The 19,997-nt window shown below is 54.1% G+C and overlaps 1 protein-coding gene across 1 annotated transcript; it reads right to left on the bottom strand.

Annotated features, from left to right (window-relative positions):
- Positions 1-298: 298 nt before the first annotated feature.
- On the bottom strand, positions 299-17,653 carry LOC111154225 (family with sequence similarity 69 member C). The gene is given in 5 exon segments (XM_022513703.1): positions 299-517; positions 3,234-3,398; positions 7,635-7,799; positions 7,801-8,319; positions 17,462-17,653. Coding segments are annotated over 5 exon segments (1,260 nt in total).
- Positions 17,654-19,997: the final 2,344 nt, after the last annotated feature.

Below are 19,997 nucleotides of genomic sequence, written 5' to 3'. Positions count from 1 at the left end.
CTTCTGCACAGTAATGGCCCCTCTGGTCCGCGCTGCTCCCTGACGGAGAGGCTCCAAACGGGAACCGCTCTGTGCCCGCCTCCCTCGTGTCATCTTTAAAGGGGTGACGGCCCGAGGCAGGTGGTAGCCCCGCAAGACAGAACGAGGCCAGGCTGGCAGGGAAGAGGCGCCCTCGCGGCGGCCGGCAGGGAGTCCGCAGACCAGCAGGGGTGCACCTGCCGGGCCGGCGCTGGCCTAGAGGAAGTTTCCTCTTTCCAACAACCTGCTGGAGGGAACCCGCCCGAGGCTACCGCCGCCGCTACTCCTCTGCGACCTGCAGTTCCCTCTGCGTGGCTCGGAGGAGGTGCCGAAGCTTCCGGAACACGTCGGGGGCTGCTCTCGGGGGGCTGCGCGCGGTGCTCTGGGGGTCCGCGCATTCCTGCACCGCCTCCCGCAGCTGCCGCTGCAGCGGGAAGGACAGGGCCGAGCTGCTGAGACTTGAGGAGAACCAGTGGCGGAAGATCTTGTCACAGATGACCTGAGGGACGGCAGACGGGGCAGTCAGTGCAGGGCCGAGAGCCCCCCACCCCCCACTGTGCCTGCAGGGAGGCCTCTTCCCGCGGGGGCAGGGGGTGTCTGGTCCCAAAGCTGCCGTCCCTTCCAGCAGCAGGACAGAAGTCCCACGTCCAGCCCTGAGCACACAGGGAGGGCCCAGTTCACCAAATACACCTCCCGAGAGGGAGCAGAAAGTGCTGATGACCCGCTGCCGTGTGAGGAGCGGCCCCTCGGCTGAGTCACCACGACCCTGAGGACTGGCTCGGCCATACGTGGGCCACGCAACGGGCAATGCCCACCGGACAGGGCTGTCCCAAGGGTCCGGGGATGCGTCGTTGGCAACCAGGATCACACACTAAGACGCATGGAGAAAAGACTGTCCAGGAAGGGACTGTCCTGGAAAGGAACCCTTTTATTTCAGGAGCAGAAGTGAAAAATTCAGCCAGCATCTCACAGCCGAGAGTTCTAACAGGACACGAACTGCCCCTGAATCCGCAGATCTCCTGAAATCCTTCCCGTCAACACTCGGCCTGTTCCCACGGCTTTCCCAGGTCTCCCATGCTGGGCAGGCTCCTCCCAGGGGCGCATAATTAATGGGCTTTATTTTTCTGTGTCACACTGTCTTGGACTCACTGAACAGAGGCCTCTGTGTTGTAAAGCTACTTTTCACAGAAGACAAGCAACGAACTTCTGCTTCCCACTCCCTGCAAGGGCAAAGATTCTTTTTAAAAACAAATTACTGTACAATATATCATTAGTTTTGATTTAGTGTTCCATGATTCGTGGTAGGGTGACTAACGTAATACAATTTTTTTTAAAAAAGGAAAAAATGCATAAGTAAATAATAAAAACAAATTACCTTAGTTCTGTTTTATTTGCTAATCCATACACGAAAATGTTCAATGTCCCCGAGGACAGACCATATGTCGGTCCTAGGTCTCCATACTGCTCCCGACTCTGGGAGCCGATCCCTTCCTTGAATATCCTTCTAGACAGAGTTCGTGCACAGAAGCCTATGCACACTTCTCCCTTCCCTTCCACTTTGCACAAAGGCGGTCTACTATACACTTCCTCAGCTTCCGTTTCCATTTAACCAAACCCCAGGGAGAGACATGGAAATGTCAGTTCTTACCGGGATTTCCTGTTCGCTTTGATGACTGCACCTCAAACGTGTAGAAGATCATAAATTATTTAACTAGTTCCCTACTGGTGGAGATTGAGGCTGTTTACTAACTTTTGCTGTTATGAACAATGTTACAAGAAATATCTTTCTTGTATGTGATTTTCACTTTGCCCATGAGAATAAATTTCTAGAAATGGAATTTCTGGGCCTAGGGGTATGTGCATTTTTTGTTTTAGTAGATATGGCCCAATCAACCCCGTGAAAGTTGTACTGAGATACGTTCTCACAGCAACGTACGATGAGAACAGTTGTCTTCCCCACGGCCCAGCCAATACGTGTGTTATCTTTCATTTTTGCCAACTGTTGGATGAAAATGGTTTAATTTGCATCGTTCTTAGCCATCGGGTGAAAGCTATTTGTGTTTCCTTTCCAGTGAATGGTCCAGTTGATGTCCTTCGCTCACATTTGTATCAGACTGTTGGCCTTCTTCATATTAATTCGCAGACACTCTTTATATTATAAGGACATCCCCTCTGGCTGGCTTTGGCTGGCTTTCTGGAGCACAGACTCTAAGAGAGAAGTTTGCAGGCAGGGATTTATTGAGGTGTGTTCCTGGGAACCATGCCTCCATGGACTTGAGGGAGAAGGAAATCTTCCGGTGTTCCTTACTGAGGCCGGACACTGGGCTTTGCGTAGACCCCTGCTCCCACCAACCAGTCCCTGAACGCTGCCACTGGCACGTGGAGTAGCCACAGCAAAGAAGGTCCACTGGGGAAGGAAATCCTGGGGGACAGTCTCTGAGCCCCGACAGCAGCTGGCACGTGAGGACCCCCCCGTCCTCTGCTCTCCTGATCTGTACCAGCAATTGCAAACGTTTTACCCATTTTCTCATTTAACTTTTAAATTTTGCTTGTATTTGGAGGGATTTTGTTTTGTTTTGTTTCCGCTATATGGACTTTTTCAAGAGAGTGAAATCTGTCGGGAGTTCTTCCTACAACCTCTGAGTTGTGTTCCATACTCAGAAAGGCCTTCCTTACTCTAGGATGGTATTTTAAATTCTCCCAGTTTTTCTCTGGTACCTTTAGGATCCTAGTTTTTGTGAGTTGATAATTGAACCCTCTGGAATTCAGTTTAGTCAGGGGTGAACTAGGAGCTACCCAGAGGACCCACGTCATTCCTCCATAACCCAGCCACCTTCTGCTGGCCTGAGAGCTACCTGTCATTATGTCGAGCTCAGAAATTTTAGAAAATTCTATTCCTTCGCTCTGTCAGTTGGGGCAGGGATTTTTTTTGAGTAAAGTTTTAAGTTAGAAAAGGACTACATTAGGAGGACATGGGGAGCCCAGCAAAGGGGTCGGCTGGCCGCTCCATCCAGGAGACCCCGATGGGGTCATTTGACTGACAACCCATGGGGCAGACGACACTGCTTCCTGCCGTCCCTGTCCCCACTGAGCATATCGAGCACAGGTAGCATGGAAGGGGTGACCTGGACCATGTGAGCGGGGTGGCCCACACAGAGGGCAGCGGCCGCCCCCAAGAACGATGTCCCCCAGCCCCCGCGGGGGCAGCCGCCTACCTGCAGGTTGCTGTTGACTCTTTCTGCTCCACACCTGTTGACGTGCAAATCACACTTGGAAAAACAGTCGAAGAAATTGCAGTCTTCGTCTCCTGTGCAGTTCTGCTCGAGAATTTCCCGCATTTTAGGTTCAAAAAAGGCCATGTCCACGTCGATGGCCACCACCTGCAACCAACACAGCACACGGCCATCAAGGGACACCGAAGCTCAGCACCGCGGGGGCTGGGGCACCCCCCGCTCCCCACTGGCAGTGCAGGTGCCTGTGGGCTGTGGGAGGGCAGAACACTGCCTGCCGGAAAGGAGAGCCCGGGCTGTGCTGGGGGCACCAGCTTTTGCCACACAACCACCTGGCATTGAGCATATTGCAAAGCTTTGGCTGCAAAAAAGGACATTTGCGGTCACTGGTGAAACCCTAGGATTTGGAACTATAACTGGAAGTATCATTTTTCAACCTCAAACACTTTCTCAGCTTTAAAAGTAGGATCTCTGAGGGGCGCCTCAGATGAGGATGGCTCAGTCAGTTGAGGGTCTGATGCTCGGTCAGGCTGTGATCTCGGGGTCCTGGGATCGAGCCCCGGGTCCGGCTCAGCACTCACTGCAGAGTCTGCTTGAGGACTCTCTCTCCCTCTGCCCTTCCCCCCGTGCTAGCTCTCTCTCTCTCAAATGAATAAAAAAAAACTTAAAAAAAATAGAATCTCCAATATGTCTTAAAAATAAATTAATCCCCTCCCCATTGCTGCATCACTTTGGTCTCTGACTTTCAAGGTTCAGCCTCATAAAAGCTGTGAGACCCAGAGAATTTACCTCCATGAGTATCAACAACGAAGAAACCGCCCTCCTGGGGCAGATCTCTGGGTGTGATGGCGACAGCAGGTGGGCAGGACCTACGCCGTCTACTTGTGGCCCGCCTGTGCCCTGAATCGACCGGCTTCCCACCGACTGCAGGGATGGAAACTTGGCTGCAAATGGCAGCCTCAACCTTCTCGCATTAGGGCTGATGCACACGGACCTGGGTCCAACAGCAGCAAAGACGAAATGCCGAAATGCCACTGTCATCAGGAGCCCACGATCGACCCCCTGGAATTCCAGATTTCTCTTCTTGGCTTCAAACCAAATAGGCTTCCAATCCAGAAAAAAAGAAGGTCTACATTATGCAGATTTCCCTCCACCGCCTGAATTTAAAAAACAAAACAACAACAAAAAGATCTCAAACTTGATAAAACCTGGATTCTGCCCAAATCAAGCAGTTCATAGCTTCTAGGTATTAAAAAAGCTTTCAGAAGACTTGATGAATTTGATGGCATCTGTGGGGTCTCACAAGCCTTCACAGGCTGTCCTCCGAGCACCAGCCCTTCCTTCTGCCTTTGGTAGCATCTCAGCAAGGCCTCGTTGGCTGGGGTCCATTTCCTCTGCAACTCAGCTGCGTTAGAAGCTACATTCCCCAGTTTGGGTTTTTGTGGTTCACTCAGGAGTGATGCCAGAGGTATCCCCCTTCCTTGGGGGATGGGTCAGTAAAACAGAAGAGGGAAAATAGTTTCTTTCAAAACATATGGAAGATAATGAACATAAAAAACAGGAAACTTTTCCCTACTTAAGAGCTTTGCCTAATGACTAATTCAGGCACAGCAAACAGAAATTACACTTTTAATCAATTTTCCCTATCTCGTTATTTAGCCAAAAGAAATAGCTAATTTCACTATTTACCATAGCTAATACACTAAAAATATATTGGGCTGTGCTCATGAATCTATTGTCCTTATAATTTATTAACAGGACCACAGGGCCTCCCTCCTTTCTATACTTTCTGGCAACCTCCCCAGCCTCCCCTGGGCCCCTACACACACTTTCCGCTCCTTGTGACTTCTCGCTCCCATTCCTGATTGTTCCCTTCTCGTCTCCCAGGGAGAGCCAGATTTATTTTTTAATTTTTAGCGTACAGTGCAGAATGGATTACGGCTATTGTAAGCATAACTCCACACACCTAAAATAAGAGCAGCAGCCGACAGAAGAACTGCCTACGGCTTCCTTAATCCTATCAGGAGAACCTAACGTTCTCCCTTCGCGGAAGGACATAACTCGCACCTTCATCAAACTCATCCCGCTTCAAACTAGAAGGGGTCGATGAGAATTGTTTCACTCCCCACTGAGACGTGTAACTCTCACATAGGACACGTATGGGATTGAAAGGAGCACGTGCTAGCCATGTTTTGGGGACACAAAGCAGTGGTGTTTCCCAGTTTTTCCTTTGCAACCGCAGATAAATTCTCAGGACCTGTAAGTGGGGCCCAGAGATAGGGAGTGACTGCAAGTCACCATGTCCCACCCCCAGAGTGTCGGACCCAGCAGGTCTTGGTGGGGAGGTAGAAAATCTGCATTTCTAACAAGCTCTCTGGTGATGCTGACACTGCTGGGTTTCATTTAAAGTTATGAAATCATAGGGCAAGTTAACTTCTTGAAACTCAGTATCTGTAAGGAGGTCAATAATGCCGGGGTTGGCCAAGGGGGACCCTCTGTCCTCCCTCCCCATTTGCCCCTGAGAAGAGGAGATGAGCTCAGGCAGAGGCGAGGGCCTGGGTGCCCCAGCACAGTCCACAGGGTCCAGTCTGGGGCTAGGTCAAAAATCGCAGCCATTGTTTCATTGAACAAATAACGTCGTGCCTATCTACACAAGATGCTGGAAGGCACAACTCTAGTGCAGTGCACAAGCCATCAACGTGCCATGTTTCCCTTTCCCCCAGCTCCTACAGCTTTTCCTGGGAACTCAGCCCAGTCAGCTTCACAATTCCCTCAAATGTTACTGCCCCTGTGGATTTCCACTCACTGACACTCCATAATACTCACTGGATGAAGAAACCGGTGTCAGATGAGCACGGGCCCCGGAACTGCCAAAGCCGGTGGTGTGAGCAGACATGCCACACCCCCTTTCCCAGGGCCTTAGTGTGCCCAGGTTCCCAGGACTTCTCTGAGAAAGAGAACGGTGGTCCTTCATGTCCTTTACATAAACTTGCTGCTCATGAATGAGGGAAGCTTGGCCAGGATTTCACCTCCAAAAAATATGCTGGTGGAGTCCTGGGGTGTCCCTCCCCTTTACAGCTTGGACCGTGTTTAGAGGTCTCGTGAAGCTAGGGATACTGCGGACGGAGCTGAATGCCTCCAGAGTGCAGAACCTTCTGGAACCTCTCAGGTCTTCCCCATCCACACTTGGAGTGACAACTGGCTTATCAATCCCTCTGGGGCTGTCAGGGACCAGGAAGGCATTAGGACAAAGCAGTTTGGGCCAGTTGCCGCAATGCTTTTTACGGTGACAAAGGCTTGACTGGGGAAGGGGGTGACCCAGGAGGCAAATTTAGTTTTCTAGATTTCAGGCTGTTTTAAGAAGGCATTCCTATGCCACCTGCTGCAAAACCCTTGGCTGGAAATAAGAGAGCCCTCTTTTTTGTCCCTTTCTGTTTTTAACCGGGATGAAGAGCACCATTCTTCCAGGACCCCGCACACTCAGCGGCCAGCCCTCTGCTGTGGCTGAGGTCAGCTTGGCCTCGCTTGCCAGCATCGCCGTTATGAGCCACCTTGTCGCAGCCTGGGAGGGGAGGACCAGGACACAGCCCGCTCCCACTGCCAACTGTGCACCCACATCTACTTCTTCTTGAGCAGTCCTGGCATTTGTCCCAGCACAGGGGAAGGACACCTGCATTCGGGCACCCAGGTCACCCCAACAATAATGCAACGCTCGGGTTTAGCCTAGCCGGGGTGAAGCGGGAGGAGGTTATCGTGCAATGAAACATGGAATTCCCTCCGGCTACTTTCCCAGCACGTTTAATTCCTTGCACACCTGCGTTGCCCAGAGTGGGAGACGGACTTCACCGACCCTCTACAGAACAGCCCAGAGCCAGACACTTCCATGCAGGCAGGTCCTTCCCCGTGCAGAAAGCACCAGAACTCCAGCTGTCCCTCTAGAATTCTCACCCAGGGAAGGGAAACTAGAACCTGTCCAGGAGGAGTGTATCAGGAAAAGCCTGCCACAGTCCTAGAGCATCGTCCAGCAAAGCCCCCAGAGCCAGCTTTCTCTGTCATCCTCTGGAGCTCCGCATCTCCTGAAGACTGCTTTCTGCCCTCAGCAAGAGCTTGCTTTCAAATTAGATCTTTGGAGAAACCAGAAGAGGCACAAGGGAGGACGAAGCTGCTATGGGTGCCTTCGTTATCATTCCCAGTCCTGGGAGGGACAAGGTACCTGTGTTCCCCAAAGTCTCTCGTTCACACCCCAAAGGAGGCGCCCTGGCAGGTCTGCCTTGTCCAGGCCAGAAGCTTGCCTAAGGTTGCAGTGCCCCCCGCCCCAGGTTTCAGAAACTGCTCCTAGATGCTCCGGCCCCCGCACGACACCCACGCCCGCCCCGCGCCACTCACCGTGTAGTCGCTCCTGATGGCAAAGTTTTCGGGCTTGACATCGCACAGGTGGAGGCGGTGAGAGAAGTCGTCCTCAAAATGGCTCACCATGTCCAGGAAGCTGAGGGCCATGTCGCTGACGGCCTTGGCCTGGCCCCGGCCGCCCCGGGCGCCCCCCCGCCGCGCCATCAAGGGGGAAGAGGGCCCGGTGGCGGGGGCTGCCGGCTGCCAGGTACTCCACGGCGTAGAAGTGGCCGCAGGAGCCCAGCACGGGCAGGGCATGCCGGCTCAGGTCCTGCAGCAGGCTGAAGAGGACGAACTCCTCCTGCTGCAGCAGGGACCACAGGCTGGCCAGCTGGCCCCGCCACCGCGGACCGCGCCCGCCTGGCCACAGGGGCCCCAGGCTGCCGCCGGGAAGCTCCAGGCCCAGGGCGTTCTTGACCTCGCCGGCCACCAGCAGCAGCAGCTCAGCCTCCGGGAAGTCCTGGGCGCCCGCATCGGCCGTGTCCTCCAGCAGGCCGAGAGGCGGGAAGCTGGAGAAGGCCTCCTCCTTGGACTTGAGGATGACGGGCCGGCCGCGCCAGTCGGCCTGCAGCACCTTCTTGCCGCTCTCGTAGTACAGGCAGCGCCGGTACAGCAGCTTCCCCGCCACGCACAGGTCCTCACAGAGGTCTCCCACCAGAGCCCCGCCCTCGTAGTCCCGGCACTGGAAGGAAGGGGACAGCGGGTCACAAGGCAGGAGCGGCCGGGCTCACGCCAGGCAGGGGAAGGGAGGAGGCAGGGTCGGTCCCTGTAATCTGTAATCAGCAGTTGAGAGAAACCTCATGGATGTGACCCACACGGGCTGTTTGCGTCAGTGGGTGATTCACTGAAAGTTAGGACTCCTCGCGGCTCAGTCGGTGAAGTGTCTGGCTTCGGCTCAGGTCATGACCTGAGGTCCTGGAATCGAGTCCCGCATCAGGCTCCTTGCTCAGCAGGGAGCCTGCTTCTCCCTCTGCCTCTCCTGTTCCCCCTGCTTGTGCTCTCTCTCTCTCTCTCTGACAAATAAATAAATAAAGTCTTTTTTAAAAAATTAAGTGGAGGGGAGCCTGGGTAGCTCAGTGGGTTAAAGCCTCTGCCTTCTGCTCAGGTCATGATCCTAGCGAGCTGGGATCGAGACCCCATCAGGCTCTCTGCTCAGTGGGGAGCCTGCTTCCTCCTGTCTCTCTACCTACTTGTGATCTCTGCCTGTCAAATAAATAAATAAAATCTTTTTAAAAAAATAAGTGGAAGTGCTAAAAGAGTGTCTCATATTTATTACATTATTCAACGAGGCCCAGGTCTTCAGAATCGGGACACTGGAGGCGAGACATGGGTCCCCCCACTGTGCCCCTGTCCAGCCACAAGATGCTGGAAAAAGCCTTCCACCAGCTGGTGACAGTTCCCTCAGCTGTCAGAGACAGGGCTGGCCAGGTCAGTAGTCATCGACGCCGACCACATGGGCAGGTCGCCCTGGGGAGCTTTGAACCCCTTCATCTAAGAATGGCTAAGTCAGATCTGGGCAGGGGGGTCCCCTTTGAGCCTCACCTGGGGTCAGAAGAGCCACAGTAACAGCCCTTCCTGCAAGCATGTTCCCGCAGCTGGGTGTCTTTGACACCGAGGGGTGCGGCCTGTAAGGCCAGCAGGTCTGGAAGGATGGCAGGGGTTCGGAGGAGCACCCTGTGCAGGAAATAGAAGAGGCTGCGTGGTCGGTCGTGTCAGCAGGACTGGAGAGAGGCACCAGGGACGCCTTTCAGAACACGGGAGCTATTCTGGAAGCACAGGGCGCCTTTGGTCCCTAGGGGCGGTGAGGATGGGTCAGGAGCCCTCAGATGGCATTTCTCCTAAACTTCAGCGGTTCTCAGAATGGGTTCCACACGAGGCGACCAGCGGCCTCCCCAGCACACCACAGACATCCTAGAAAGACAGACCAACCAGGCCCTGGCTGGTGGTCCTGCTGGGTTGCAGTCGAAGATGGAGGACAGTATACAGCAAGGGGGAAGACTGTTCCTCTGTTTTTGGTTTTAATCTGTCAGGAAAGCTAACCCCCTAGACCCCCCATCCTTACTAGGAGCTACCTCCATCTGTCCCCTGACAGGTGTGTCTTCCTTCCACATGAGCAGATGCTGACCTCCCTTCCTAGAAGTTCTGCTGCCCAGGAGATGGGGCAGGGCGTCCCCCTCGCTCCCATCAGGTGACAGACAAGGGCCTCCATGTTGTTTCCCTCACTGTCACATGCACAACAAAGTGCCCTGAGTGAACAGCCACAGCTAGAGAGCGGCACCGCGCAGACAGCAGGGACGGGGCCCAGAGTCACAGGCTGGGAGCGTGGCCGGGCTGGACGGTGACCTCCTGAGCAGACTATGCCCTCCCGCCCCGGCTCTGAGGCTTGGATTCCGTCCCTGCGTCACCAGTCTGCCTCCCTGGCTCGGTTTTCAGACCGGCCGAGTGGGAGAAGCATGTGGAAACCAGTTATTTATTCAAGTGCGAGGCGTCCCGAGATGCTGCTCCAGAAATGGGCCAGTGACATGCTCCGCAGGGACTCTGGTTGTGCCACGCTGGTCAGCTTTGCTTTGTGAGCCGCTCAAACTCAGACAACATGCTTCCAGGGCCCGGATGGAGGAACAATCCCAAAGGCCCCGAAGATCTGAAATCTACAACGATTTTGTGACCCGTGGGGCCTCACGTGGTACCAAGCCCCACTGGAGAGTCCTGAGGTGAGTTACTCAGCTCCGTGTGAACTTGAGTACACGTGCCACGGAACTGTCCGTCGCTTTGATTACTGGTTCTGTTCTGTATGCAACATGTGAGGTCTATGATCCACATTATTTTTCTAATGCCCAAAAAGGGGGACTTCAAAACCATGCCCGGCTCGAGTGTTAGCTAAAGCACTGGGGACCTTTATAAAGACTCTAGGTCAATTGTTCAAAGCACACATCACCAGAATGCTTATTAAAAAGAAATATTCCTGGTTCTTAAAACAAGTATCTGGATTTTGGGGACCATTTTAGGCAATAGCAGTCCACGCCACCTGACCCGATCCTGGGGAACAGCAGTCCATGCCACCTGACCCGATCCTGGGGAACAGCAGCCCACACCATATGACCTGATCCTGGGGCTTTCTGCTGAAGGATGCTCCTGGGAGCCATCCCTCCTCTGTGGGCTTCCACCTTCGTGTATCACACCTTGGGTGGTGGGTGTGTCGCACTGGCCAAGCACAAGGACGCAAGTGACGGAGACCTGTGCGCGGTCATAAACGCACCCGGTGCTTGGGAGGGCCAAGCTGGGCTGCCGTTTTTGTCTTTGGAAAACACACGCCCCTGATGGCTCTGTGTTAACCAACACCTAGACATCTGTGTTAAATACACGTGATGCTGTGTTCGTCTTGCCATTTAACGGAACACATGCTGGTAAAATGCCATCCTCTGAATTCCACGGCTTGGAGTCAGGAAATGAGTGTTGAAAGGATCAGGACCCTTTGAGTCACTCACTCTCTGCTTAGAATCACCTCCTTATCGCCCCTAGTAAGACATGGCCGCTGACTCGGGCTCCCCGGACCGTTCTGGATATTCTCAGAGGGGAGGCGGGGATGAAAGGTGAAGTGTTCTCACTATCTGGTGTTTGCAGAGTTCCACATTTCTTTAGTAAACCTAAAAATAATTTTTTTAAAGATTTTATTTATTTATTTGACAGAGAGAGAGAGAGATCACAAGTAGGCAGAGAGGCAGGCAGAGAGAGAGGGGGAAGCAGGCTCCCCACCGAGCAGAGAGCCCGATGCGGGGCTCGATCCCAGGACCCTGAGATCATGACCTGAGCCGAAGGCAGAGGTTTAACCCACTGAGCCACCCAGGTGCCCCTAATTTTTATTTTTAATTTATTTAAAAATTACTTTGAAAATTATTTAAATTATTAAAAATTAAAAATAAAATTTTTTAAAAGATTTTATTTATTTGTCAGAGAGAGAGGGAGAGAGAGCAAGCACAGGCAGACAGAATGGCAGGCAGAGGCAGAGGGAGAAGCAGGCTCCCTGCCGAGCAAGGAGCCCAATGCGGGACTTGATCCCAGGACGCTGGGATCATGACCTGAGCCGAAGGCAGCTGCTTAACCAACTGAGCCACCCAGGCGTCCCAAATTAAAAATAATTTTTTAAAATAATTTTTTAAAAATTTCCTTATAAAGCCCCCAAATTCCTCTAAGTATGGTACCCCAAATTATTTGATTCAATTCCATAAACATCTCTGGAGTGTTGTCACATTTAGAATTGAATCCAATGTGCTTCTGAATGAAGTACAGAACCTTCTGGTAAGAAGGTGAGTCCTGAGCTGGGAGCTTCAGAATCCCGGGAGAACCCAGAGAGAAGGGAGGAGACGGACAGAGTCCACTGTACTGTGAGCGGCGAGTGTGGAGGGTGTCAGCTACGATGTCCCAGAGCCTTTACTTTCATCCCGAGCTGTGGCCAAAACTGCCACCGGCCAGGAGAGACACCTGCGGGCCGAGGAGACAGCTCCACTCCTCTGGGACCGGGAATGGCCATGGGCAAGGCCTTGCTGCTTCAGCCACCCATGGCCACCTTCAAATCAAGAATGCCACTCTCCCAACTTCACCCAGCCTTGTGTGAGCTCAGCCCCTAGCCAACTACAGGCACCAGGCTCAGGAATTCACAACACAGAGGCAGCTGCCTTCCAAAATCATGAGAGCAGAGTATGATCTGTACAGGATCTGTAAACAGCAGGCTTGGCCCTGGGGCAGACTGGGTTTTCCTCCTGGCTCTGCCCCATACAAGCTAGTGGCTTGTTTCCAGGTCTGTAACATGGGATGCACATGGTGTCACAGGAGACCAGTGAAGGTCAACGGAAGCCACAGGTGCAGAGGACCTGATGGTCTCCACCAGAGAACCTACTTGTCTCCCACCTCTCCAGCCCTGGTCATGAGAGAGGGTGGGAGGGAGACTTCTTCTGGGACAGATGCACCCGAACTCAATTCTGAAAGCCTAATTGCAGTGTGCTTAGCAGATAAGGAGAGAGGGGGCAGTTCCATTGCAGGGAATAAGCCTTGCGAAGGGCCAGAGTTACAAAGCAGCGTGGTGTGTTCAGAGAACGGGATATGGTTCAGGGTCGTGGAAAGTGAGCGGAAGAACCTGTGTGTGACCTATCAGGCTGCCCTATGAAAAAATGCCGTGTCTCTGCCAGAGAAAAATGCTTCTACCCTGCAAGGGCCAGAACAACCTTCCCCAGGTGGGAGAGGGAGGGGGGAGGCAGCCCGGTGTCCCCTGGGAATCCTCATCTCCAAGCTCTGCCCGCAGCTCCCAGTCCACCAGATCATGTGCCCCATCCTCTCTCCCACTGGCTCCCCACTACAGTGTTTTCTACAAAACTCTCCTGCATTGATGAAATCGAGTTCAAATCGAATTAAAATCTATACAATTTTGCCCCTGCATGTTCTGACAGCTGTTCCAATCAGGAGTTGCAAGACATTTTGAACAATGGCATAATCATCGAATCGGGCGTAGAGCCTATCAGTTTTGGAGGGGCACGTTATTTGGGGCTGTTTTCCTGAAGCTTGGGGTAGGAGTGGCCTCCCGCAGAGCTGACAGCTTCTGCGTTGCAGTGTCAAGTGTCCGGAAGGCCGGGAAGCAGAGCGAGGTGCCCAGGACCCCGGAGGGCCTCCGCGACCATAGGGGAGGTCTTGGGTTTACGATGTAACTTGTGGTGCCCGAGTCACCCCGCTCGTCATAGGAGGTAGTTGACACTAAGGCAGGGTGTGCACTGTGTGGTTGTTCCAGAGCGGCTGCTCGTCGTCCTTTCTGGTGATGTGCGTTAGCCCTGCGGGTCCCGCTCTCTTACAGAAACCGCAGAATTCAGAGCCGGGGCTCCGCCGGCTCCCAGCACCGCGGGGAATCTGCGAGTTCCTTTGGCATGTCTGTACCTCCTAAAGCCCGAGAAGAATTAATTTAGCCTTCAAACACCAGTGAACTTAAAGGACAAACTACAGGTCTACAAGCTAATTAAAAACTGCCGTCGTGAGAGCATCGGTGAAATCGTCAACGACGTCCTACTGAGGTGGCTGCACTTGAACCCGTGGAAGTGGTTTGTCCGCGTGAAGTCGGTGTTCAAAGTCCCTTTTCTCTGAACACGATGGGTGCTGCCAGCATGAGGACAGGCACGTCTCTGCCCCCGAATGCGCAGCATACAAAACCCACAGGTATCGCATTTTAAAATAAACTGAAAAATACAAAAGCAAGTTAAGAAGTCTCCTTATCGTTGACGGGCCCTTTCCCGTTGCGAAGACTCTGGATCCGCGTCTGCAGACCCTGTGCGTCCCTACGCCTGTGCCCGGAGCTCCCAGTCCCGCGAGGAACATCTGAGAGGCCGGTGCTTAGAATCCCTCCAGCTCGTATCATGGCTCTCAGGCAAAAACAAAACCCGTCCACTCCAGTCAGAGAAACTGTTGCAGGAGTCTCAGAGGTCATGCCCGAGGGCTGGGTTTTCTCCTGCACGTTCGTTCTTGTTTTTAAGGAGCTCGAAGTCTCTGCCCCATTAGCAAGACAGCCCGAGCTAGAACTGCGCTCCTGGGCGGTGAGCTGGGCGCTGCCACGCCTCGGGGCAGTCCGCCTGTCGCTGCGCAAACCTCTTGACCTCTGGATGACTCAGAAGATCCACACTGCAATCACGGCGGGAGCACCAGAGGAACAGAGACGTTCCCCGCTGTAAAATCTTTCTGGATGCAGCAGTCCCACTGGGGCCGCGGGTTTCTACCACAGCAAAGAAAGCTAAGCCTGTCCTGTGAAAAAGCAATCTGTACTGGAGGCAGCTAAATTAAATTATGTCAAGACCTACAGAGCCAAAAGGGAGTTCACCCTTCTGAACAATGGAGCACGTGGGAATATTCCGGGGATGCTTTGAAAAGGATACACTATGGGAGGATGAAGAATACCCAGTAGGTACTTGGAGTTTTCAGTATTGAGGAAGCCACCTGTTGTCACAGAGTCTCTGCTGTCCCACTGCTCAGGGTCCCAGAGAGGTCCCAGAGAGGGTCCTACTCTGCAGGACGCACTAAGTGCGTGAATCGGGAAAAGTTACTCTACGTCTCTGGGGCTCAGTTTTGCCATCTGTGAAGTGAGGCGAGTCCAAGCAGATCCCTCGCACAGGGGATGAAATGAACTAATACACAGAAAGCCCCGGGGCCTGCCCAGAGCAAGCCCAGCAGGGACCCACAGCAACACCTCTCTGCTGCTGTGTGCAGTGCTCTGCCCACAGAGCAGGAGCCAGGCTCAGTGATGCTCCCCAGCCTGGGATAGCCCCCGACACAGCTCATGGGGAAAGGAGGGCTCTAGAAACCTCACAGGGGAGCTGAAGAGGGCTTACAGATGTCTTGATTATGAGATGTGCTGAAAAACCAGAGCAGAGGAGCACAGCAGTCTGACTCAAAAACTCCAAAGCTAGAGGACCCAGGGCTCAACTCCTTGGAACAACTCCAGTTGGCTCTTCCAACTCTCCCCTCTCCCAGCGCCAAGAAGTGTGCTGAGCTCCCTGGGCAGGAGGGGGGCCGCCTGGGGGTGCCAGCAGGCCGACTCCCAGCTTCTGGAGCTCTGCACCTTCGTCTCCAGACTCGCCCACCGGCCAGCCGGGGCACCTGCCACACTGCAGGCCTGGGACACCAGCAAGAGGGCAGGACTTCCCTGGCTCTGGCAGGAAGGGAGAGGGGTCCCTCTGGCTCAGCAGCAGTGCACCCCTTCTGTGCTTGGTATTCAGACGGAAAGCTAATGAGGGTCTGGAGAGCAGTCAGAAAAATAACGGCCAGTTTTCTTGTTAAGGACAAAAGCCAGGCAGAATGAATTGAAAGTGCCTAGACGCCTGGAGACAGAGGGCCGATTCAGCGTGATTCCTGGGCGGCCACAATGCCAGGCTCTGCAGGCAGCCAGAGTCTGGGTGGCTGAGACGGTGGCGCCTTTCAAACCCTGTTCTAGTTCAGAGTGTCCTGGGGCCCAGGGAGCCAGGGTGCTGGGCGGGGCTGACACCCACAAATCGCGAATGGAGAAGGTAGACAGGGACGAGGCAAGGAGAGAGGGAGAGCGAGCCAAGCCCTGAGCATGGGTGAGAAAAAAATTGCCTCGAACAGGGTGCCCAGGTGACGTTCCCTGAAAAATCATTTCGCTGGGACGACGTCAGATGAACTTCAGGAAGACAGACAGAGAAAGTATTTCTGATTGTTCCTTGGGCAGGAGGTGAGACCAGCAGCCTTCAGAAGCAGAGCCCGTATCTCCAGCTTCATGTCAGACTAAACCAACCCCAGCTGGCTGCCATTAAGGATATATCGGTAGAGCCTCTAACCAGAATTGGTTTTAATTTATGAGCTGGAATGCTGGAGAAGTTATGATTAGCAATTACCTAAATTATATTGGGCCATATAATTTCCATTAGTTTTTTTCCCACTTAACCAAAGATAAATAATTGAAAACAGCATTTTCATTTTAATGTAAAAGATTATTGTATTATTTTTGTAAACAGGTGTTCCACTCTGGAATGGGGGAATTCTTTATGTTCATTTAAGTAGTCAATCAGTCTCCTAAAAACAGAGTCTGTGAAAAAAGAAGAGTCTGTGAAAAAAGCCTTGTGAAAGGAATTTTTATACGGGTTACTGAGAAAGCTGATGAGTTGTTGCAAGTTAAAGAAAACTTGCTAGAAGGTCAGTGTAACGGTCCATTATGGTGGATAATGGTGACTGACAGACACGATGGAGGGAATCAGTGATGAGGGTTCCACCTGCACCATGAGCAATAAACGATCAGACTCAGAGAATATGATTTCTTTGAGTTTGTATATTTCACTCACTTCTTTAGTTTTTCCAATTTCTTAGGCTACAAAATTTTGAAAACTTTCAGTCTCAAATCCCCCACCCATATGTAAGCAATTGGACTGTAAACTTCCCATGCGTTTTTGGAAGATTTCTTAGAAAATAGATCATCTTTCATGAGAAATGCTTAGATAGATGGTCACTGTTTTAGGAAGTGAACAATAGCTTAAAAAACCAAAGGGGCAGCCTTTGCCCGCTGTCCACACCTTTTCAGCTTTCCTTCCGGGACCTCTCCCTTTTTCCAAGTCTTCCTAACGCCCATAATCTTCCGGACCAAACGGAGAGACTGAGGAGCAGCCAACGTTTGGAAGTGATGGATAAGCATCTGGGGCCCGGTGCACACCACAGCGGCCTGCCCAGCCAGCTAGGACAGCTCAGCCCCACGCTTGTGAGGACACCGCTGTCTGGACCCCACGAGGGGGTCTGCCGGGGTCTGATCGCCTGGGCGCAGGGGGCCCGGGTCTCACAAACCGCGCCCAGGAGAGCCACGGCTTTTTGGGGCGCAGGGAGACAGGGGCCCTACCAGCGCTCTGCGTTGGGCTCCGCTAGAGGCACCCAGGTTGGAATCACACAGCAGCCGCCGAGCGAGAGAACCCGAGAAGCAGAGGCGTGGTCCCCACTGGCCCCGAGCCTCGCCACCCGCCCGCGCCCTCGCTGGCACCGAGGGGCTGTGGGGAGATCCGGAGCGGATCTGCGAACTTTCCGAGCGCGGGCTCAGGGGCGGCAGGAGAGCAGTTGGGCAGGAGCACTATCTTGGGACAAAGGACCAATTTTGGCGAACAGGGAGAGACACCTCCGCGCGCCCGCAGACTCTCGGGCAGAGACGGGTCGTACGCACCGGGCCTTCCACTCACCGTGTCGGGACAGCCCCTCCCCCCAATCCCCGGGGTCCACGACCGCGCCCGACTGCCCCGCTCCCGGGTCCCGAAGAGGGTGTCCCGCCCCAGGCCCCCGGGGAGCGCGGCCGCGGGACCTACCAGCGCGGCCAGGATGCGCCGGCTCTTCTCATCCGTGCAGCGCTCGGAGAGGACGCCCGGGTGCGCGCGGAGCAGCAGTGCGGCCGCCAGCACCCAGCCCGCGGTCCACGCCGCGCAGACCAGCAGCGCGCACCGCCCGCACCGCCCGCGCCGCCCGCACCGCCCGCACCGCCCGGGCCGGCTCCGCGCCATGACCCGCCGCCCGCGCCCCGCGCTCCCGGGGCGGCTCTGCGGCTCGGCCGGGCCCGGCGGGGGAGGGGGCGCGGGGGAGAGGCCGCGCGAGGGGAGGGGGAGGCCCGGCCGCCAGGCTGCCCGCGCCCGGCCCGTCTTGGGGGTGGGGTGGGGTGGGGTGGGGTGGAGTGTCCGCGGGCCACAGCCTGCGCGCCCTCTGGGGCGCCGGGGGAAGGGTGGTCCGCTCGCGGCTCCGGGGTCCGCGCGCTGCTCGCCCTGCTCTGCCCACCGCACCCCGACACCTTTCCACTTCTTTTTTTTTTTGCACCTTTTTTGCAAGAAGACCAGTTCCCCTTTTAAACAGAATTCGCAGAACCCGCGTAGATTCATCCCCTGGTTCCGACTCCTGGTTCCTCTGCGGACACATCTTTAATGCAGACAAGATCTACCCCGTGCTCTGGCGGCCGCTCAGTGCCCACACACTCTTTTTACAGAGCAGCCCCCACCGCCACCCCGGGCCAGAGCCCTGGTTGCTCTCCTCTGCAGCTGCATCCCGGCACTCCGCATTTACCCCTCTGCTGGAGTCCTCCCTTTCTCCCCTGCAAGTTGGGTTTCCTCCGGGCTCTTCCCGGGGGGTGAGACACACGAGCGGGCCTAGAGCCAAGGGCTGGGACGGTCCGGACAGGGACCTTAGCGATCCCTGCCCTCCTTTCCCAGGCAGCGTCCCGCATCCCACCGCTGTGGTCCAGGGTGCCAAAAAACGCTGGGGCGTCCTTTACCGGGACAGAGAGTGCCACACTCTTTAAACGTTTCCACTTAGCCCTGGTTAGGAGAAAGCAGGCGTTCACTCAATGTGTCTAAATTGTATTTCTGTATATTTGTAACATCATCTGGAGGGCATGCTTCCTTGTTCCAATTCCAGTCCTTACATAAAATAGGCGGGCGCCTCCACCAACAGAGCGGTCTCCCGTTCTTGCCAGCCCTCTCCACCCCACCCGGAGCTGCTCCTCCATTGCCTGAAAGCCTTTCTCCCCCAGGGAGAGAGTCCAGGGTGGGTGGTGTCCTAGGAGGTGAACTGTCACAGGGGCAGGCCTCTGAAAGCTGCCCCCCCCCCCCGCCCCGTGGCTCACGCATTCCCTTTAAAAAGCTTGTTCCAAGCCTATTCCGTGCCAGCCCAAAGCCATGGCCCTCCTGCCTGCTCTCTGTCTGAATTTCCATTCCTGAGTGTAGGAATCACAGAACTACTCCGGCCCAATCAAGCATTCTGTGATTATCCTTAGCAAACTGGCTTCTTAACCTTGCCTATTCTGCAGCTCACGGTTGAACCTTCATGGCTGGGTGGGAGAAGCCTCTAGGAATTGGGAAACATCAAATTAACAAACACTGAAGGAGCCTGTGGGGACAGGGCCTGTATTCCCTGATGCAGCAGACACTCGGACCGGGTCCCTCTGTCCACAGCAGTGATGGCTGCTGCGGCGCCTTCTGAATGACCAGTTCTCCCACTTCCCAGGGCACCCCCGAGCAGAAGCACTACGGGGAGCATTTTGGTAAGCTGGCCCTGTCGGAACTTGGTTGTCTCATTTCAAAATGGTTGTGGAGCCCAGAGAGCATCCACGGGTTTTGCTTGAAAATCTTGATGGTGTAAAGTTGATCCCTATTCCCATGATTTTGGGGGTCTGGGACAGGAATAGGAAGAAGAATGAGGTAAAGACGTGTGAACACTTACCCTGTACAACCTAGGAATAAAAATCACAGACCTTGAAGTCAGAGTTAACAATATTAGGATTTGCAAGTCAGAGTTTACTTTCCTAAGCTTTAAAAAAATGCCAATCACACTTCTTTTGGCATTTTATAAAGAAAAAAACAGAAGAAAATTATAACCCCCCCCCAATAAAGAGATCCTTTAAATATTCAGCATTGTTTGGACACAGATGTTACAGTGCTCTCTAGACCAAAATAAAGTCCTCAGAAGGCAGAACCTTGCAGGCTGCTGTCCCGCTGCGCGGTTTGCGCACTGCGCAAAGCCAAGTGACGAGGTGGATGGGGCTGAGGCCCACCAGAGCTCCACTCACCAAACCCTTTTTCCCAGGGGGCCCCATGGAGGGGTGCCTTTTTGAATTCCCTGTCCCATGGGGGCATCTTTGGGTATTCACACAAAGGTGACTTACAGGCCAGCTATGACCTGGATACTAAAGATCGTCCCCCGGAGCTACAAACACACAAACAAACAAACAAATGTGTAATTGCATGAGCAGCAGAACATGAAGCTTTGGCTTCACAAACAAAGAAAATCAAGTTAGGTCTCACCTCCCAGAGAGCCGCGGCTGCGTGTTGGTGGCTCCGCAGGGCTCTGCAACCGCGCCGC

This window comes from Enhydra lutris, unplaced genomic scaffold (assembly GCF_002288905.1).
Source record: "Enhydra lutris kenyoni isolate GAN:26980312 unplaced genomic scaffold, ASM228890v2 scaffoldscaffold36, whole genome shotgun sequence".
In the NCBI taxonomy this organism is placed as follows: domain Eukaryota; kingdom Metazoa; phylum Chordata; class Mammalia; order Carnivora; family Mustelidae; genus Enhydra; species Enhydra lutris.
The sequence above is the reverse complement of the archived record's forward strand: the minus strand, read 5'-3'. Positions and strand labels throughout refer to the sequence as shown.